We start from the raw sequence: 19,443 nt of genomic DNA on the forward strand, positions 1-19,443 counted from the left end.
CTCTGTAAAAAGGGGATGAAGACTGTTATTATTATTACAGTGTCTGCCACATAGGAAGCTCTTAACCAGTACTATCATGGTTATTACTATTATTATTATTATTATATTATTATTATTATTATTCCTGCGGCCCTCGCCCCCTGATCTTGGCATCCTTTCCTCGGCGCATGCGCCAAACCTGGGGCAGCCGTTACCCCGCGCATGCGGCATGCATAGCTCTATGTGTGTGTGTGTGTGTGTGTGTGTGGCGAGCCCCTTTTCCCACGCATGCGCCAAGGCTGGCGCGCGCGAGAGGGGGTTCCGCGCATGCGCAGCCCCTGGACCACCCCCCCCAGCAGGGGTGTGTGTGTGTGTGTGTGTGTGTGTGTGTGTGTGTGTGTGTCTTTTCCCTGCGCATGCGCCGACCCTGGTCCCCGGGGGCCGGTTTGGTGGGTGTGTGGGTGCGTGCCCTTTTTCCCACGCATGCGCCGAGACTGATACAAGCGCGCGCGGGAGGGGGGAGAGGGGGTTCTCCGCGCATGCGCCGACCCTGGAATGGGAGGGGGGGAACGCGTTCTTTCTCATGCGCATGAGCCGAGCCTGGCCCCGGTGCGGGGCGGGGGGGGGGGGGGCGCCTGGTTTTCACTGCGCATGCGCCGGGCCTGGCTCGGGGGCGGGGGTGGGTGGGAGGGTTCTGCGCGCATGCGCCTTTTCTGGACGGGAGGGGGGAGAGCGTTCTTTTCCCTGCGCATGCGTCGAACCTTGGGCACCCGTGTGTGTCAGGGGGAGGTGTAGTCTTTTCACTGCGCATGCGCCATGCCAGGTTCGGGAGAGGAGGCCGAGCGCTTTTTTTTTCCCGCGCATGCGCCTAGCCCGATGCGTCCCTCTCTCCGCGCATGCGCCGAGCCCGGCCTCCTTTTCCCCCGCGCATGCGCCGCGCCCGACGGGCGCCCGTGTGTCCTCCCCGCGCATGCGCCGAGTCCGGCCTTTTTCCACCGCGCGCATGCGCCGAGCCCGGCGTGCGCCCGCGGGTGCTCCCCCGCGCATGCGCCGCACCTGCCCATGGGCGGGGCGGGTGACGCACTTCCGGGAAGCGGCGGTTTGAATTCAAAAGTGTCAGGCGGGCGCGCGCGCGCGCGCGGGGGAGGCCGGGAGGAGCAGGAGCAAGAGCAGGAGGCCGATAGGGGCAATCGGGACAGGCTCGGATATCGCGACAGAAGCGCCCCCTGCTGGCCTGCGCGGGGAGGGGGAGGAGAGGCGAGCCATGGAGCCCAGGGTGAGAGGGGGGGCGGTCACTGGGGGGGAGGGGGCGTCCACTAGGGAGCAGAGAGGGAAGGAGGGGGTGTCTACTTGGGGGGGGGAGGGGGCGTCCAATGAGAAGTAGGGGGGCGTCCAATGGGGGCTAGAGGGAAGATGGGCTGTCTATTTGGGGGGGAGGGGGCGTCCAATAGGGAGCAGAGAGGGAAGGAGGTATCTCTTTGGGGGGGAGGGGGCGTCCAATGGGGAGCAGAGAGGGAAGGAGGTATCTATTTGGGGGGGAGGGGGCGTCCAATAGGGAGTAGAGAGGGAAGGGGCGTCCAGTGGGGAGCAGAGAGGGAAGGAGGTATCTATTTGGGGGGGAGGGGGCGTCCAATAGGGAGTAGAGAGGGAAGGAGGTGTCTATTTGGGGGGGAGGGGGCGTCCAATGGGGAGCAGAGAGGGAAGGAGGTGTCTATTTGGGGGGAGGGGGGCGTCCGATGAGAACTAGAGGGGGAGGGGGCGTCCGATGGGGAACAGAGAGGGAAGGAGGTGTCTATTTGGGGGGGAGGGGGGCGTCCGATGAGAACTAGAGGGGGAGGGGGCGTCCGATGGGGAGCGGAGAGGGAAGGAGGTGTCTATTTGGGGGATGGAGGGGGCGTCCAACGGGGAGTAGAGGGGGAGGGGGCGTCGAATAAGAAGTAGGGGGCCGTCCAGTGGGGACTAGAGAGAGGATGGGGTGTCTGTTTTGGGGAGGAGGGGGCGTCTAATAGGAAGCAGAGAGGGAAGGAGGTGTCTGTGTGGGGGGAAGGGGAGGGGGCGTCCGCTGGGGAGTAGAGAGGGGATGGGGTGTCTATTTGGGGGGGGAGGGGGCGGCCGATGAGCAGTAGAAGGGGAGGGAGTGTCCAATAAGAAGTGGGGGGGGCGTCCAGTGGGGAGTAGAGAGAGGATGGGGTGTCCGTTTGGGGGGGGTAGGGGGCGTCCGATGAGAAGTAGAGGGGGAGGCGTCCAGTGGGGAGAGGGGAGGGGGCGTCTACTGGGGGGAAGAGTGTGGAGGGGGCGTCCGATGGGGTGTGTCGAGCCTCCCGCGCCCCATTGGACGCCTCCCCGGTCTCACCCCACCGTCCGTGGGCTCTCGCCCCGTGCGGAGCGCTCCGGCGGGTACGTGCCGTGTGCGGAGCGCTCTGTTTGGTTCCTACTGTGTGCGCGGCGCTGTGTCGGGTATCTACTGGGTACAGAGCGCATCTGCCGGGCGGGGAAACCGAGGCCCGGGCGGGGAAACCGAGGCCCGCCCCGGTGACCGGTGGTCCTCCTCCTCCTCCTCCTCCTCCTCCCAGAAGCCCCCCCTGACGGAACGACGGCCCAACGGGCGGCCGCCTCCTCCGGGCGGCGCCGCGTCCCGCCTGCCCCGCCCGGGCGCCAAGCGCAGCCTCGACCGGGAGAACGGACCCCCGCCGCACCAGGTAGACGCCCCCCGGGGGGGCGGGGGGGGGGCCCGGGGTCCCGGGTTCGAATGGCCGAGTCATTTCCCTCCCCCCCCCCCCCCCCCCGGCAGAAGCGACCCCGAGGACCCAGGACGACCCCCGGCGCCGCCGCCTCCTCGATGCCCGCCCCGCCCGGTGAGTCCTATTTGCTGAGCGCCCCGGTAGGGCGGTCCGGGGGGAGTTTTCCCGAGCGCTCGACCGTGCGCCGAGCGCCCGGGAGAGGACGGGAGGAGGATTGACCGACACCCGTCCGGCCCACGAGGGGGTGACGGTCTAGACGGGGGCAGACGGAGGCGAAGGGAGAGACGTAAATGAGAGAGAGGATCACGAGTCGGTCCCGGGGGTCTCTATCGAGCGCCCGACCGCGCGCGGGGCACTGTGCCGAGCGCCCGGGAGAGGACGGTAGAACGGGAAAGCGACACCTTCCTCGCCCTCAAGGAGGTGACGGGCTAGATGGGGGGAGACGGACGTGAAGAGAGATAAATCGGTGAGAGATAAAGATCGTAAATCAGGCCGGCGGGCTTTATCCAGCACCCGACTGTGCGCGGAGCACTGTGCTGAGCGCCCGGGAGAGGATGACAGAACAAGAAGATACTTTCCCTGCCCACAAGGAGCTGACGGTCTAGAGGGGGGCAGACGGAAGCGAAGAGAGAGAGATAATTGAGAGAGAGGATCACGAGTCGGTCCGGGGGGGTCTTTATGGAGCGCCCGACCGCGCGCGGGGCACTGTGCCGAGCGCCCGGGAGAGGACGACGGAACGAGAGACGGACATCCGCGGCCCCCCAGACCCCGGGGGGACGCCGGCCCGCTCTCTCGTCCACCCCCCGACCCGGCGGTCCCCCCTTTTTCTCCCCCCCCCCCACTCCCGGGGTGACCCCAACTTTGCTCCCCTTTTCTTTCAGGCCCCAAGATCCCCAAGAAGCCCACGGCGCGGCCGGGACCCGCTTCCATCAGAGGTACCGCGGCGCGGGGGCGGGCTAACGCCCGTTAGTTACCGATTAATCGATCCAGAGTCGTGACGGTGGGATGCGGTGAGCGCTCGCCGGGCGTTAATAACGGTGGTGGGATGTGCTAAGCGCTCACCAGTCGAGGATCACGGCGGGACGGACGGTGGAATGAACGATGCCGAGCCGTCCTCGCCCGAGCGCTCGGTCCGGTGTCCCGCGCCCGGGAAGCGCTCAGTAAATAGGACGGAACGAGTGAATGTCGCCCGACCGTCCTCTCCCGAGCGCTCGGTCCGGTGTCCCGCGCCCGGGAAGCGCTCAGTAAGTAGGACGGAACGAGTGAATGTCGCCCGATCGTCCTCTCCCGAGCGCTCGTTTCCGGCGTCCCGCGCCCGGGAAGCGCTCGATAAATAGACGGAATGGATGAAGGAATGAATGTTGTCGGATCGTCCTTTTCCGAGTGCTCGGTCCAGTGTCCCGCGCTCGATAAATAGGACGGGATGAATAAATTGCCAAATCGTCCTCTCCCGAGCGCTCGGTCCGGTCTGCCGCGCCCGGGAGGCGCTCGATAAATAGGACGGGACGAACGAATGTCGTCCCACCGTCCTCTCCCGAGCGCTCGGTCCGGTGTCCCGCGCCCGGGAGGCGCTCCATAAGTAGGATGCGATGAACGGATGGTGCGGAACCGTTCTCTCCCGAGCGCCGAGCGGAGCGCTGCGCCCCCGAGGAGCGCTCGATAAATAGGACGGAACGAACGCGTGCGGCCCAATGGACCCTTCCCGGCCGCTCGGTCCAGTCTTGTGTGCCCGGGAGGCGCTCAGTAAGTAGGGTGGAACGAACGAATGGGGCGGAATGGTCCTTTCCCGAGCGCCCCGCGCCCGGGAAGCGCTCGATAAATACGATGGAAGGAACGGATGCGGCCGAACCGACCCCCCCCCCCCCCCCCCCCAACCGCTCGGTCCTGTCTTGTGCGCCCGGGAGGCGCTCGGTAAGTAGGACGGAACGAATGAATGTGGCGGAGCCGTCCTCTCCCGAGGGCCGAGCGGAGCGGCATGGAACGAGCGAGTGACCGAAGGCGGCCGGGCGCGGCGCCCCGCGGCCGGGAGGCGCTCGGTAGACGGGACGGAACGAACGCGGCCCCACGGTCCTCCCCCAGGGGTCCCGGCGACGAAGAGGACGGCGGCGGCGGCGGCGACCCCCGGGGCCGGACGGGTCCCGGGGCGGCCGGCGGCCCTGCGGGCGGAGCTGGCGGCCTGCCGGGCGCGGGCCGAGGCGCTGGACGCCGAGCGGGACGCCCTGCTGGGCCGCCTGGCCGGGGCGGAGGAGCGGGCGCGGGCCCAGGAGGACCGGGCCCTCCGGCTGGAGGAGGAGCGGCGGGACCTGGCGGCCCGGCTGGACGCCCGCCAGGTCAGCGCGGGGACCCCCGGGGGGGGCGGGGGGCGTCCACCCGCGGTCCCGCCCCGTGCCTCGGTCTCCCCCACCCCCACCCCCCCCCCCCCCCCCGGGCACGGAGCCGGCGAGCCCCGCGGGGGGAGGCCCCGGGCGGCGGGAGCGGCGAGGGACGTCCGTCCCGTCCCCAGGCGCGGCTGTCGGCGGCGGAGGCGGCCCTGGCGCGCAGCCTGGAGGAGGCGGCGGGCCTGCGGGCGGAGCGGGCGGCGCAGGGCGAGCGGCTGCACGGGCTGGAGATGGAGCGGCGCCGCCTCCACGACCAGGTGCAGGACCTGAAGGGCAACGTGCGCGTCTTCTGCCGCGTGCGGCCGGGGCCGGCCGGGGAGCCCGGCCCGCTGACCTTCCCGGCCGGGCCCGGGCCCGGGCCCACCCGGCTGACCCTGACCCGGCCGGGGCCGCCGGCCGCCCGCCACGACTTCCGCTTCGACCGGGTGTTCCCGCCGGGCAGCGGGCAGGAGGAGGTGTTCGGCGAGGTGGCGCCGCTGGTGCAGTCGGCGCTGGACGGCCGCCCGGTCTGCATCTTCGCCTACGGCCAGACGGGCAGCGGCAAGACCTACACGGTGGAGGGCGGCCCGGAGGGGGAGGCCGGGGCGGAGGGGCTGATCCCCCGGGCCGTGCGGCACCTCCTGGGCGCGGCGGGCGGGCTGCGGGCGCGGGGCTGGCGCTACGCCTTCGCCGCCGCCTTCCTGGAGGTCTACAACGACGCCGTCCGCGACCTGCTGGCCGAGGGGCCCGCCGGGCCCTGCGGGGTGCGCCGGGCCGGGCCCGCCGGGGACGAGCTGGCCGTCACCGACGCCCGCCGCGTGCCCGTCGACAGCCTGGAGGAGGTGGGCGGCGGGGCGCGGCCGGCGGGGCGGGGCGGGGGCGGCGCCGCGGCGACCCTTAGGTCTGCGTCTTATACGTATCTGGATCCAGATAGAGGGAGAGATGGGTAGGTAGATCCATCTCTCTCTCTCTCTCTCTCTCTCTCTCGGTAGATCTATCTATCTATCTAATCTATCCGTCTCTCTATCCGTCTATCCGTCCGTCCGTCTCATCTATCCATCTATCTAATCTATCCATCCGTCTATCTGCCTATCTATCCATCTATCCATCTGTTTATCCATCCGTCCGTCCATCCGTCCGTCCGTCCGTCCATCCGTCCGTCTATCCATCCGTCCGTCTGTCCATCCATCCATCCATCTATCGATCCATCCATCCATCCATCTATCCATCCATCCATTTATCTATCTATCTATCCGTCCATCTATCTGTCCATCTATCTATCCATCTGTTTATCTATCCATCCATCCATCTATATCCATCCATCTATCCATCCATCCGTCTGTCCATCCATCCGTCTGTCCGTCCGTCCGTCCGTCCGTCCGTCCGTCCGTCCGTCCGTCCGTCCGTCCGTCCGTCCGTCCGTCCATCCATCCATCCATCCATCCATCTATCCATCCATCCATCTATCCATCCATCCATCCATCCATCCATCTATCCATCCATCTATCCATCCATTTATCTATCTATCTATCTATCCATCTATCTATCCATCTGTTTATCCATCCATCCATCTATCTATCTATATCCCTCCATCTATCCATCCATCTGTCTGTCTATCCATCCATCCATCCATCCATCTATCTATCCATCTGTTTATCCATCCATCCATCTATCCATCCATTTATCTATCTATCTATCTATCTATCCATCTATCTATCCATCTGTTTATCCATCCATCCATCTATCTATATCCATACATCTATCCATCCATCCGTCTGTCTATCCATCCACCTATCCATCCATCTGTCTATCTATCTATCCATCCACCATCTATCTATCTATCTAATCTGTCCATCTGTTTGTCTATCTATCCGTCTATTTATCTGTCTATCCGTCTATGCACTTATATATATGTAGGTCTCTCTCTCTAGATATATAGAGAGATAGATTGGATCTATCTATCTATATATTTATTTATATAAATTCATTTATATGTGTATTCATATGTATGTTTAGCTATCTCTCGATATAGATATATGGATATAGATATAAACATATAGATAGATAGATAGATAGATAGATAGATAGATAGATAGATAGATAGAGATATAGATGTATATATACACACACCCTATATGTATGTTCTGGGCACACATTCTATGGCACACGTTAGATCTGCACCCTGGGGTGTCCGTCATATATGCCTTCTATATATGTGTGCAGACACAAACACACATGCACACATATGTTCTCTATATATGTATACACACATGCACGCATGCATACGTATACGCACACACGTGCACACATATATGCACACACATACACGTGTACGCACGTGTGCATATATATACACACACACACATATATATGTTCTATGCACACACTCTATGGCGTACATTACATAATACGCACACTCGTCTATAAAATCTACATATATATATTGTACGCAGGCACTCTACGGCGCACGTTGTATCCGCGACGTGGCGCGCTCGTCGTACAGTCGGGGTATAGAAGGCGCACGGCGCCTGTTGCGTGTGGAGAACGTGAAATGTGCATGTTGTAGGTGCTTTTAGCTAGTGCACGTGATGTGATCTACATATGTATAGATATATATATATATATATATAGACGCACACACATATAGATATATATGTATAAACACACACGCGCACGTAGATATATACGTATACGAGACGGTGCGTCCGTAAGAGAGATATCGACGTCAGAGGGCGGCGGTCACGGGGCGGGGGGGGGGGGTCGGAGCAGAAATCGCAGACCCCTTGGGAGGAGGGGGCGCTGAGGGGACGGGGGGGCGCTCAGTAAGTAGCCGCCCCTCCCCCCCCCGGCGCACCCGCGCGTCCCAGGTGGAGGAGCTGCTGCGGCGGGCGCGGGCCCGGCGGGCGGTGGCCCGCACGTCCCGCAACGCGCGCTCGTCGCGGAGCCACGGCCTCTTCCAGCTGCACATCGCCGGCGACCACCCGGCCCGCGGGATCCGCACCCGGGCCACCCTGAGCCTGGTGGACCTGGCCGGCAGCGAGCGGCTGCGGGACGGCGACGGCGGCGACGGCGAGCGGCTGCGCGAGACCCAGGCCATCAACTCCTCCCTCTCCGCCCTCGGCCTCGTCATCACCGCGCTGGCCAACAAGGTGGGGGGACCCTCGCCGCCCTTCCCGGGGCCTCGGTCTCCCCCTCCGTCCGACGGGGACCGGGAGCCCCCCGCGGCGCGTAGTCGGCGCCGAACGGGGACCGGCGTCGTCATTATTCGTCGGTATTCATCGAGCGCCCACTCCGCGCGGCGCACCGGGCCGGGAGCGGGGAAACGGGCCCGTCGCCTCCCTTCTCTGGGCCTCGGTTTCCCCCTCCGTCCGACGGGGACGGAGACCGGGGGGCTTCCCGAGGGCCTCGTCTCTCTCCCAGCGCTTGGCACAGTGCTTGGCACCTAGGAAGCGCTTATGATCATCATCATCATCATTCAGGGGTATTTATTGAGCGCCCACTCCGCGCGGAGCACCGGGCCGAGAGCGGGCAAACGGGCAAGTCGCCTCCCTTCTCTGGGCCTCGGTCTCCCCCTCCGTCCGACGGGGACGGGGACCGGGTGCCCCCCGGGGGAACCGCCCCATGACCTCCCCCCCCCCCCCCCCCCCCCCAGCGCTTAGGACGGTGCTCGGCGCGTAGCGCATCACCAGCACCATCGTGATCGCTATTATTATTATTATTCGGGGGTATTTATCGAGCGCCTACCGCGTGCGGAGCACTGCACGTCGGAAGCGCTCAGGAAATACTAGCGAAGGAACGTAGCAAGCGCCTCACCCACACCCCGCCTGTGATTCCCCGGAAAAGGGGGGAGGGTGTGAAATTACGTAATGTCAAATTCCTTGCCCCCACCCCGGCGCTTAGCACGGTGTCGGGCGCGTAACAAGTGCCGAACCAGCGGCGCACTCACCGTCATTATCGTCGTCATTATGTGCGACGTGGGGATGCAGAAGTCCGTGATGTAGAAGCGCCGGCCTCCCCTCCGCCCCGGCGCTCAGGACGCTGCCCGCTACGTAGCGAGCGCTCCAACGCCCCGGTCGTTATATGGAGAAGCAGCGTGGCCCGGCGGAAAGAGCCCGGGCTTCGGAGTCGGGGCTCGTGAGTTCGAATCCCAGCTCGGCCGCCGGTCGGCCGGGTGACCGTGGGCCGGTCGCTTCGCTTCTCCGGGCCTCGGTTCCCTCGTCCGGAAAACGGGGATGAAGACCGGGAGCCCCGCGTGGGACCACCCGATTCCCCCGTGTCTGCCCCGGCGCTTGGAACGGTGCTCGGCATCTAGTAAGCGCTTAACAGATTATCATCCTCCTCCTCCTCCTCCTCCTCCGTAACACGGGCACGTCAAGTTGCATAATGTCAACTCGCCGGTCTCCACCCCGGCGCTCGGGACAGCGCCCGCTCCGTAGCGGGCGCCCAACCAACGCCCCGATCGTCATTATGATTCTCTGTGACGGGGGAAATGTAAAACTGCACCATCGAAAATGGCCCGTCTCCACCCCGGCGCTCGGGACAGCGCCGGCAACGTAGTGAGCGCTTGAACACCCCAGTTGTTGTTATTCTTCCCCGTGACCCGGGCACGTCAAATTACGGAATGTCAAATCGCCGCCCCCCCCCCCCCCCCCCCCCCGGGCGCTTAGTACAGCGCCGTGCGCCTAGGAGGCGCTCAATAAATACTACCGAATCAATGAACGGATGAATGCCCGGCACCTAATAAGCGCTCAGCACAACACCCCCAATTATCATTATAAGTCTCTGTGACCCGGGGATGTAAAATCGCATCATTTAAAATTGCCGGCCCCCCCCCTCCCCGGCGCTTAGGACAGCGCCGTGCGCATAGGAGGCGCTCCGTAAATACCATCGAATGAATGGTTGCCTGGCACATAATGAGCGCTTAACCTAACCCCCCCGATTGTCATCACGATTCTCTGTCGCCCCGGGGATGTAAAATGCCACGACGTAGGATCGCCGGTCTCCGCTGCGGCGCTCGGGACGGCGCCGGCTACCTAGTCGGCGCCGGACGGCCCACCCCGATCGCTACCGTCGTCGTCGTCGTCGTCCTCCGTGACGCGGGGATGTAGAGTCCCGTCGGGCGGTGCCTGCCGCCTCGTAGGCGCCTCACGGATACCCCCATGGGGATTTATCACCGTCTGTCGTGCGGGGATGTCAGATCACATCGGGTCAGGTCGCCGGGCTCCTCCCCCGGCGCCGGCGGCCGTTGTTAGTATCCATGTTTATCATTCTTATTGACATTAATGATTATATCATTATTATTTCCCGCCCAGGAGCCGCACGTGCCCTACCGGAACAGCAAACTCACCTACCTGCTGCAGAGCTGTTTGAGCGGCAGTGCCAAGACGTGAGTCGGGTCGGGGGGTGGGGGAGGGACCCCGGCCCCTGACCCCCCGACCCCTGACCCCCCGACCTCTGACCCCCGACCCCAGGCTGATGTTCGTGAACATCTCCCCGCTGGAAGAGAACCTCTCCGAGTCGCTCAACTCGCTCCGCTTCGCCGCCAAGGTGAGTCTCCTCCCCCCTCCCCGGGGCTCCGGGCCGGGTCCCGGGTTCCCATCCCGCCGTCCGTCCGTCGGTACCTCCCGGGCGCCGGCGGCGAGGCAGGTAGGGGCCGGCGGCCGGGAGGACCCGGGTTCGCGTCCCGCGTGCCCTCGGTCCCCGACCCCGGCGCTGACGCCCCCCCCCCCGAGGATGACGATCGTTCGTAGTGAGGAACGATAAGCGATCGTATTCTCGATAGCACGGTCGTAACTCCGCGCCGCTTATGGTCAGTAAATAGTTACATCCTCGATACCGTAATGCGCGTCATAGGGCGGTGGCGCGTTATCGTATGTTATACGGTACCGGCACTTAGCACGGCGCCCGGCACCTGACGACGACGTCGGTACCCGTTAAGCGCCCGCTAGGTGCCGGGCGCCGTGCCGGGCGCCGGGGGGAGAGGCGGGGTCACCGGGTTGTCCCGCGTGAGGCTCGCGGCCTTCGTCCCCGTTTTACGATCGTCATCGCTAGCGAATGATAAGCGATTAGATCATCGATGACACGACTGTTACCGTTTATTAGTAAATGATAACCAATGGTATCGGCGGTAATATAACTGTAGACGTAGGGTATAGAATTACGCATCGTTGTACGTGAAATACGGGCGCTTAGCGGAGTGCTCGGCGCCTGGTAAGCATTTAACGCCCCCCTCCCCGCCATCGTTATCGGTAAATAATGGTTTTACTGATGATAGAATGAGTGCGTGCTATTTGTTGATATTAATAAATCGCAAGTAATTGTATTATCGACGATACAACACCAAACACCACCTATCATATGACACTTAGGCATTGTCACATATTATACGATGCAGTGACCGACGGATCCCGTCCCTCTCCCGGGCCTCGGTCGCCCCGTCGGCGAAACGGGGACCCGGTCGGGCGCCGAGGGCGCGCGGGACGCTGCGCGGAGCGCCGGGGAGAGGGCCGGGCGACCGACCGGGAGGCGGCCGGCGCCGGAGGGGGGCGGCCCGGGACGGGGGCGGGGGGGCCCGGGGCCGGATCCCGCCCTCGGCCGCCTCGCCTGCGGAACGGGGGGGCGACGCCCGGCGCCTCGCTGTGGGCGGAGCGCCGTGCCGGGACCGGGTCCCCCCGGGGGGGGGGCCTCCCGGGTTCCGACCCCGCTCCCGCCGTCTCCGGGCCTCGGTTTCCCCCGCCCCCCTCCGGAAAGCGGGGCCGGGGGGGCCCCGCGTCACGGACACCCTCCGTGTCGCATCTCGAATCCGGCCCCTAGCCCGGCGTCGGGCGCGGCGTGCGCCGCTTCGCGGAGGCCGCCCCCGGGCGGCCCGCGTCGACCGCGGCGCTCGGTCCCGCGTCCGGCACGGGGCGGGCGCCTCGGCGGCCCCGCCGGTCTCACGCGCCCCCGACCCCGTCGCCCGGGGGCCCGCGCGCGGTAAGCGCGCCAGAGGCGCGACCCAACGGATGACTGGGTGACTCGGGCGCTCAGTACGGCGGGAGCCCGGGCCGGAGGTCGTGGGTTCGAATCCCGCCTCCCCGCCCCTTGTCCGCTGGGTGACTGCGCTTCTCCGGGCCTCACTTCCCCCCCCTCTGTAAAATGGGCGACCACCCGAGGACCCTGGATCTCCCCCCGCGCTTAGGACGGCGCGCGGCGTAACCAGCCCCGACGCCGTGCTTCCGGAGCGCCTAAAGAGTACCCCGGCGGTGACTGTTTTGGGTATTACTGTCGGCGTCGATAGTATTGTCGCTGTTTTAATTGTTATTATGGTGGTGGTTATTTTTCTTCCTCCTCGGCAGGTGAACCAATGTGTCATCGGGAGGGCCCAGACCAACCGGAAATGAGGCCGCAGGGCATGCTGGGAGCGGGGGGGGGAGGGTTTTTAGGGGGTCTACATTGCAATAAACGTTGTGCTTTCCTTCCTTGAGCTGCATTTCCCCCCCCCCCCCCCCCCATAAAGAGGGGCACGGGCTGGGCCACGTGCGCCGCCCGCGCATGCGCGCCTTTTTCCCACCGCCCCCTGGGCCACGTGCTCGCGGCGCCTGCGCGTTGCCCCTCCCCTAGCCCACCGGGCCGCCCGCGCATGCGCGCTCTTCCGCCCGCTGGACTGCGACGGCTCCGGCGCGCACGCGCAGGTACAGGGAAAGCGGGCGCATGCGCGCGAGTTTTTTTTTTCCCCCCCCCTCCTTCGCCTTGCGGCGCAGAGCGGGCGGACAGGGCGCCTGCGCGGAGGGAAGGAGGTGGGATGCCCTCGTCCCCGCCCCCAAAGGCGCAGCCAACGACTTCCGGTTGCGTTTCGCGCCCCTCTCGGAGGGGGCGGGACCTCCACCGGATCCCGCCTGGCTGGGGGCGTGGCTTCCCGAATGAGCCCCTCCCCCCTCTCTGGCCTGGCCTTTCGATTGGAGGGCGAGGTCCCCGAGAGGGGCGTGGCCTCCCGTCCCTCCTTCCTTTCCTGTGATTGGACGGCGTCGTTGCAGCCCTGGCTCCGCCCCTCGGTGGGCGTGGCCTCCCGGCCTGTGGATTGGGCACCGCGCCTCAGGGGGGCGGGGCCTACTTTCCTTTGCCCTGATTGGAGGGCGTGGCCCCCTCGGTGGGCGTGGCCTCGTCCCTGCGATCGGAAGGCGGGTCCCCTCTCGCGCCCCGCCCCTCGATGGGCGTGGCCTCGTCTCCTGTCCCGCGATTGGAGGACGATTCCCCCAACCCCGGCCTCCCGTCTCGTTGGGCGTGGTCATCTCAACCTGCTTCTGATTGGAGGACGTGTTCCCCCTCGCGACCCCGCCCCCTTCATGGGCCCGGCCTCCTCTCCCTGCCTCTAATTGGAGGACGCCTTCCACCCCGCCCCTTTATGGGCGTGGCCTCCTCTCCCTGTCTCGGATTGGAGGACGCGTCCCCTCTCGCCCCGCCCCTCGAGGGGCGTGGCCTCCTCTCCCTGCCCTCCGATTGGAGGACGCGTTTCCCCCACGCCCCGCCCCTCGATGGGCGTGGCCTCCTCTCCCGGCCCTTGATTGGAGGATGCGTTTCTCCCGTCCCGCCCCTCGATGGGCGTGGCCCCCTCTCCCTCCCTCTGATCGGAGAACGCGTCCCCTCGCGCCCCGCCCCTGTGTGGGCGTGGCCCCCTCTCCCTCCCTGTGATTGGATGACGTGGTCCCCCTCGCGCCCCCTATGTGGGCGTGGCCTCCGCTCCCTCCCATTGGAGGACGCGTCTCCGGCTCCGCCCCCTCGGGGGGGGCGTGGCCCCCTCTCCCCGCCCCTGATTGGCGGACGCGCGCCCCCCTCGCGCCCCCGCCCTTCTGTGGGCGTGGCCTCCCCTGCCTCCCTGCGATTGGAGGACGCGTCCCCGAGCCCCGCCCCTCCGTGGGCGTGTCCTCGGGTCGGGGCCCCCCCGATTGGCTGCGCGCTGGGCGTGTCCCCCCCCGCGGCCCCGCCCCCTCCCGCCGCCGCCGCCGCCGCCGCCGCTTTGGCTGCTGCGTCACACGCGGCCCGGACCCGCCGCGACGCCCCGCGCCCCTCCCCCCGCGCCCCGCCGGAAGCGCCCCGCCCCCCCCACCCCCCGCCCCGCCAACGCCGCCGCCGCCGCCGCCACCTGTCACCGGTAACGGAGCCGGGCCCGGGGGCGTCCAGCCCGCCGCCCCTCCCCGCAACCCGGGGGATGGGATGCGGGGGGCGGCGGCGGCCGAGGCGGCGCTCACTACGCTGCCCGGACCCTACTACGTCGCTCCTCCGCGGAGCGGCGGTCGGCAGCGTCCGGGGGGCGGGGGAGGGGAAAATTGGGGGGGAAAAGGCGCCCCCTGGTGGGGGAGGGGGGCATTGCGGGAGTCCAGACCCTCCCGGGGGAGGGGGGCCATTGGGGGGGCATTTAAGCTGGGGGGGGGGGGATATGGAGGGGTATTAAAGGTGGGGGGGGTGGAGGGGCATTAAAGGGGGGATATGGAGGGGCATTTAGGGTGGGGGAGGGGGCGATTGGAGGGGCGATTGGAGGGGCATTTAAGGTGGGGGAGGGGGCGATTGGAGGGGCAATTAGGGTGGGAGCGATTGCAGGGCATTTAGGGTGGGGAAAGGGCAATTGGAGAGACTATTGGAGGGGCATTTAAGGTGGGGGAGGGGGCGATCGGAGGGGCATTTGGGGTGGGGGAGGGGGGACGTTGGGAGAGGGGGGAAGCGTTCGGGATGGGGGAGGGGCGGTCTGGGGGACCCCGGGGGGGAAGGGAAGGTTTGGGGTAAAAGGCCCCCCCCTGGTGGCGGCGGGGAGAATTGGCGGAGGGGGTTGGGGGACCCTGGGGGGGGAGGGGGGAATGAGGGGTGAGAGGCTCCCCCTTGTGGCGGAGGGGAGAATTGGGGGGGCGATTGGGGGACCCCGGGGCGGAGGCGAAGGTTTGGGGTAAAAGGCTCCCCCTAGCGGGGGAGGGGGGAGAAGCGGGGGACCCCGGGGGTAAAAAGCCCCCCCCAGTGGGGGAGGGGAGAATCGGGGGGGGGGGGGACCCTCGGGGGAGGGGAAAACGAGGGACCCCCCCGCCCCGGGGGAGGGGGGAGCCGGGACTCCGAGCTGAGCGTCCGGCGGCCCCGCCCCCCGCCCCCTCCGGGGGTCCCCGTCCCCCCCCGTCCCGTCCCCCCAGGAGCCCCAGGATGCGATGGCCCAGCCCCCCCGGCCCAGCCGCGCCCTGACCCCGGCCGCGCCCCCCACCCCGCCCCCCGGCCCGGGCGCGCCCCCCCGGCCCGGCCCGCGCCTCTGGGAGGGCCAGGACGTCCTCGCCCGCTGGACCGACGGCCTCCTCTACCTGGGCACCGTCAAGAAGGTGAGGCCCCCGACCCCCCGGCGGCGGCGGGACGGACGGACGGACGGACGGACGGACGGACCGACCAGCCGGCGCCGGCCCCCCAGGTGGACGCCCCCCGCGAGGTCTGCCTGGTCCAGTTCGAGGACGACTCCCAGTTCCTGGTCCTGTGGAAGGACATCAGCCCCGGTGAGGGCGCTCGACACGTGGCGCGGGAACGGGGGGGCGGGGGGGGACCCGGGTTCGGATCCCGCCGCGTCGGCCCCGGCGCCTCCCCCCGGGCCTCGGCCTCCTCCCCCGTCCCGGGGGGACGGAGACGGGGCCCCCCCCCCCGGCGCTCGGCGCGGAGCCCGCCGCGTAGTAAGCGCCTAATCCCCCCCCCCCCCGCCGCCGCCAGCGGCCCTCCCGGGCGAAGACCCCCTGTGCTGCGTGTGTCGCTCGGAGTCGGCGGCCCCGGGGAACGGCCTGGTCAGCTGCGAGAAATGTCGCCACGGTGAGACCCCCCGACCCCCTCCGCCCCCCGGACCCGAAGGCCCCGGGTTCCGATCCCGGCCCCGCCGCCCCGCGACCCCGGGCCGGTGGCCTCCCCCGGGCCTCGGTCTCCCCCCCCCCCCCCCCCGCCGCGGGACCCGGGGCCGGTCGCTCCCCTTCTCCGGGCCTCGGTCTCCCCCTCCGGCCGACGGGGGGGTGGGGCGGGACCCGGAGCCCCCGACCTCCCCGGACCCCCGACCCCCCCACCCCCCCCGGTCCAGTGTACCACCAGGACTGCCACGTGCCCCGGGCCGCGGGCCCCTCGGAAGGCGCCGGCCCCTCCCCCTGGATCTGTCGCCAGTGCGTCTTCGCCATCGCCACCAAGGTACCTCGCCCCCCGGCGCGGCCGCGGACCCCGGGTCCCGATCCCGCCCCCCCTCCCCCCCGCCGCCCGGCCCGGCGCTGACCGGTCCGACGGGGGTCGGTCTCCCCCGCCCCCCCCCGGCCCCGGCCAGCGAGGAGGGGCGCTCAAAAAGGGCCCCTACGCCCTGGCCATGCTGGGCATGAAGCTCTACCTGCCCTACGGCCTCAAGGGCCTGGACTGGGACGCCGCCCACCACGCCAACCGCCAGCAGACCTACTGCTACTGCGGGGGGCCCGGAGAGTGAGTCCAACCCCCCCCCCCCCGGGGGGGAGCGGGGACGGGGGGCCGCCCCCGGGGAAACCGAGGCAGCCGGCCGTCCCCCCCTTCTCCCCGGCAGGTGGAATCTGAAGATGCTGCAGTGTCACTGCTGCCTGCAGTGGTTCCACGAGGCCTGCACCCAGTGTCTCAGCAAACCCCTGCTCTACGGCGACAGGTGAGCGCCGGGCCGGGCCGGGCCGGGGAGAGACCCCCGGGGGGCACCACGGGGGCGGGGGACGGGCGGGAGGCCGGGGCGACGGGGGAGAGACCGGGGAGACGGGGGGGGAGACGGGCGGGAGACGGGGTGAGACGGGCGAGAGACCCGGGGAGACGGGGGAGAGACCGGGGGGACGGGCGAGAGACCGGGGGGACGGGGGAGAGACCCGGGGAGACGGGCGAGATGCCGGGGAGATGAGCGCGAGACCCAAGGAGACGGACGAGAGACCCGGGGAGACGGGCGAGAGACCCGGGGAGACGAGCGCGAGACCCAAGGAGACGGACGAGAGACCCGGGGAGACGGACGAGAGACCCGGGGAGACGGGCGAGACGCCGGGGAGACGCACAGGCGAGAGACCAGGCGGGACGGGCGCGAGATCGGAGAGACGGGGGAGAGGCCGGGGAGACGGGCGAGAGACCCGAGGAGACGGACTGGAGACGTGGGGAGACGGGCGAGAGGTCGGAGAGACGGGCGAGAGACCCAAGGAGGCAGACGGGCGAGAGGCCCCGGGGAGACGGGGGAAGAGATCCGGGGAGACGGGCGAGAGACCGGGGAGAGACCGGGGAGACGGGGGGGGGAGACGGGCGGGAGACGGGCGAGAGACCCGGGGAGACGGTGGGGAGACGGGCGAGAGACCCGGGGAGACGGGGGAGAGACCGGGGGGACGGGCGAGAGACGTGGGGAGACGGGCGAGAGACCCGAGGAGACGGACGACAGACGTGGGGAGACGGGCGAGACGCCGGGGAGACGCACAGGCGAGAGACCAGGCGGGACGGGCGCGAGACCCAAGGAGACGGGCGCGAGGCCCGGGGAGACGGGCGAGAGACCCCGGGGGAGCGGGCGAGAGACCCCCAGGGGTCGGGGGGGACCGACGGGCGAGAGACCGGGGCGGGGGGGACGGGCGAGACACCCCGGGGGAGACGGGCGGGACGCGCGCCCCGCCCGCCCGCCCCGGGGGGCTACCGGGGAGACGCCCCCGCCCGACCCCGGCCCTCCCGCCCGCAGGTTCTACGAGTTTGAGTGCTGCGTGTGCAGGCGGGGCCCCGAGAGCGTGCGGAGGCTGCAGCTGCGCTGGTGCGGGGGGTCCCGGGGGGTCCCGGGGGGCGCCGGGTACGGGGGTCCCGGCCCCCCGGGGCGGGGGTGACGCCCCCCCCCCCCCGCCCCCCCGCCCCCAGGGTGGACGTGGCGCACCTGGTGCTCTACCACCTCAGCGTCTGCTGCAAGAAGAAGTACTTCGACTTCGACCGCGAGATCCTGCCCTTCACCACCGAGAACTGGGACAGCCTGCTCCTCGGAGAGGTCGGGGTCGCGGGGGGGGGCGTCCCGGGACCGGCGGGGCGGAGGGGCGCGGGGGGTCGGGGAGGCCGGGGGACGGAGGGGCCGGGAGGTCGGGGGGCAGGAGGCGATGGAACCGGCGGGGCCGGGGGGCGGAGGGTCGCGGGGCCGGGGAGGTCGGGGGGCCGTGGGGCCGGAGGGGTCGGGGGCGGAGGGTCGGAGGGGCCGGGGGGTCGGGAGGTCGGAGGGTCGGGGGAAGGGGGTCGGGGGGTCGGGGGGTCGGAGGGTCGCGGGACCGGCGGGGTCGGGGGCCGGAGGGTCGGGGCCGACGGGAGCCGTCGCCCCCCGTCCCCCGTCCCCCCCAGCTGTCGGACACGCCCAAGGGCCAGCGCTCCTTCCAGCTCCTCTCGGCCCTCAACGGCCACAAAGACCGGTGAGCGGGGGGCCGGGGGGCGGCCGGGGGGGGGCCGGACCCGGGGCTCCCGCCCCCGGTGACCGACCCCGTCCCCCCCCCGTCCCCCCCAGGTTCATTTCCGGGAAGGAGATCAAGAAGCGGAAATGCCTGTTCGGGCTGCACTCGCGCGCGCCCCCGCCGCTGGAGGGCGGCCCGGCCCGGCCCCCGCCGGCCGCCGGGGGGTCCGGCAGGTCGCTGGCGCGGGGGGGGCGGGGGCGCGCGGCCGGGGGGGGCGGGGGGGGGGGGCCGGGGGGCCCCGTCGCCCGGGGGGGGGGAGCCGGGGGGTAAGGAGGCCTCTTACAGCTTCCCTTCAGGGCAGGGCCCGGGGCGGGGGGCCCCGGCCCCCCGGGGAAGGGGCGACGGCGCGAGAGGCCGGGACGCCGGGAGCGCCGGGGACGCCGGGACCGGCGGCTGCGGCCGGCTCTGCAGGTGGGGCGGGGCCGGGGGGGGGCGGGCCGGGGGGACGGGGGGCGGGGGGCGGCCGGGCGCGGGGCCGAGCCCCTCGGTTGCCCCCCTGCCCCCCTCCCCCGCAGGCCGCGGCGGCCCCCGCCGCCCCCAGCCCTGACCGGGACCGCCGGGCCGGCGGCGGCGGGGCCTACGACTTCCGGCCCACCGACGCCCGCTGTCTGCCCAGGTGAGGCCCCCTCCGTCCCGGGGTGGGGGGGCGGGGGCGGAAGGACCGACCGGGGGGAGGGGGGGGCACCCCGGTCGTGACCCCCCCCCCCCGTCGTCGTCGTCCCCCCCAGCGGCCCCATCCGGATGTTCGCCTCCTTCCACCCGTCGGCCAGCCGCACGGCGGCGCCCGGCGCCGCGCCGCCCCCCGACAGGTGAGCGCAGGGCGGGAGCCGGGGGGCGCCCCCGGGGGCGGGGGGGGGGGGCGATCCCGGAAGGCCCCCCCCCGACCCTCCCCGCGTCCCCCCCGCCCCGCAGGTGCCCCCCGGAGCCGCGGACGCCCCGCTT

General features: G+C 69.1%; 2 protein-coding genes across 2 annotated transcripts; both read left to right on the forward strand.

The window, feature by feature from the left end:
* The first annotated feature begins 1,060 nt into the window (after positions 1-1,060).
* Positions 1,061-12,534, forward strand: KIFC1 (kinesin family member C1). Its single transcript, XM_029057176.2, has 10 exons — positions 1,061-1,255; positions 2,553-2,678; positions 2,771-2,834; positions 3,602-3,655; positions 4,800-5,050; positions 5,224-5,919; positions 7,945-8,226; positions 10,390-10,463; positions 10,549-10,624; positions 12,412-12,534. Exons 1-10 carry the CDS (start codon positions 1,244-1,246, stop codon positions 12,454-12,456), a joined length of 1,680 nt encoding a protein of 559 aa, XP_028913009.1. The 5' UTR covers positions 1,061-1,243; the 3' UTR covers positions 12,457-12,534.
* Positions 12,535-15,240: 2,706 nt separating this feature from the next.
* On the forward strand, positions 15,241-19,438 carry PHF1 (PHD finger protein 1; the record flags this gene model as incomplete). The annotated part of the gene is made up of 13 exons (XM_039911050.1): positions 15,241-15,405; positions 15,492-15,573; positions 15,782-15,877; positions 16,137-16,240; positions 16,371-16,519; positions 16,617-16,712; positions 17,760-17,828; positions 17,930-18,053; positions 18,395-18,462; positions 18,555-18,674; positions 19,025-19,117; positions 19,230-19,310; positions 19,414-19,438. Coding segments are annotated over exons 1-13 (1,272 nt in total), but the record flags the coding sequence as incomplete, so codon positions are not given.
* Positions 19,439-19,443: the final 5 nt, after the last annotated feature.

The sequence above is a fragment of the Ornithorhynchus anatinus genome, unplaced genomic scaffold (assembly GCF_004115215.2).
Source record: "Ornithorhynchus anatinus isolate Pmale09 unplaced genomic scaffold, mOrnAna1.pri.v4 scaffold_477_arrow_ctg1, whole genome shotgun sequence".
In the NCBI taxonomy this organism is placed as follows: domain Eukaryota; kingdom Metazoa; phylum Chordata; class Mammalia; order Monotremata; family Ornithorhynchidae; genus Ornithorhynchus; species Ornithorhynchus anatinus.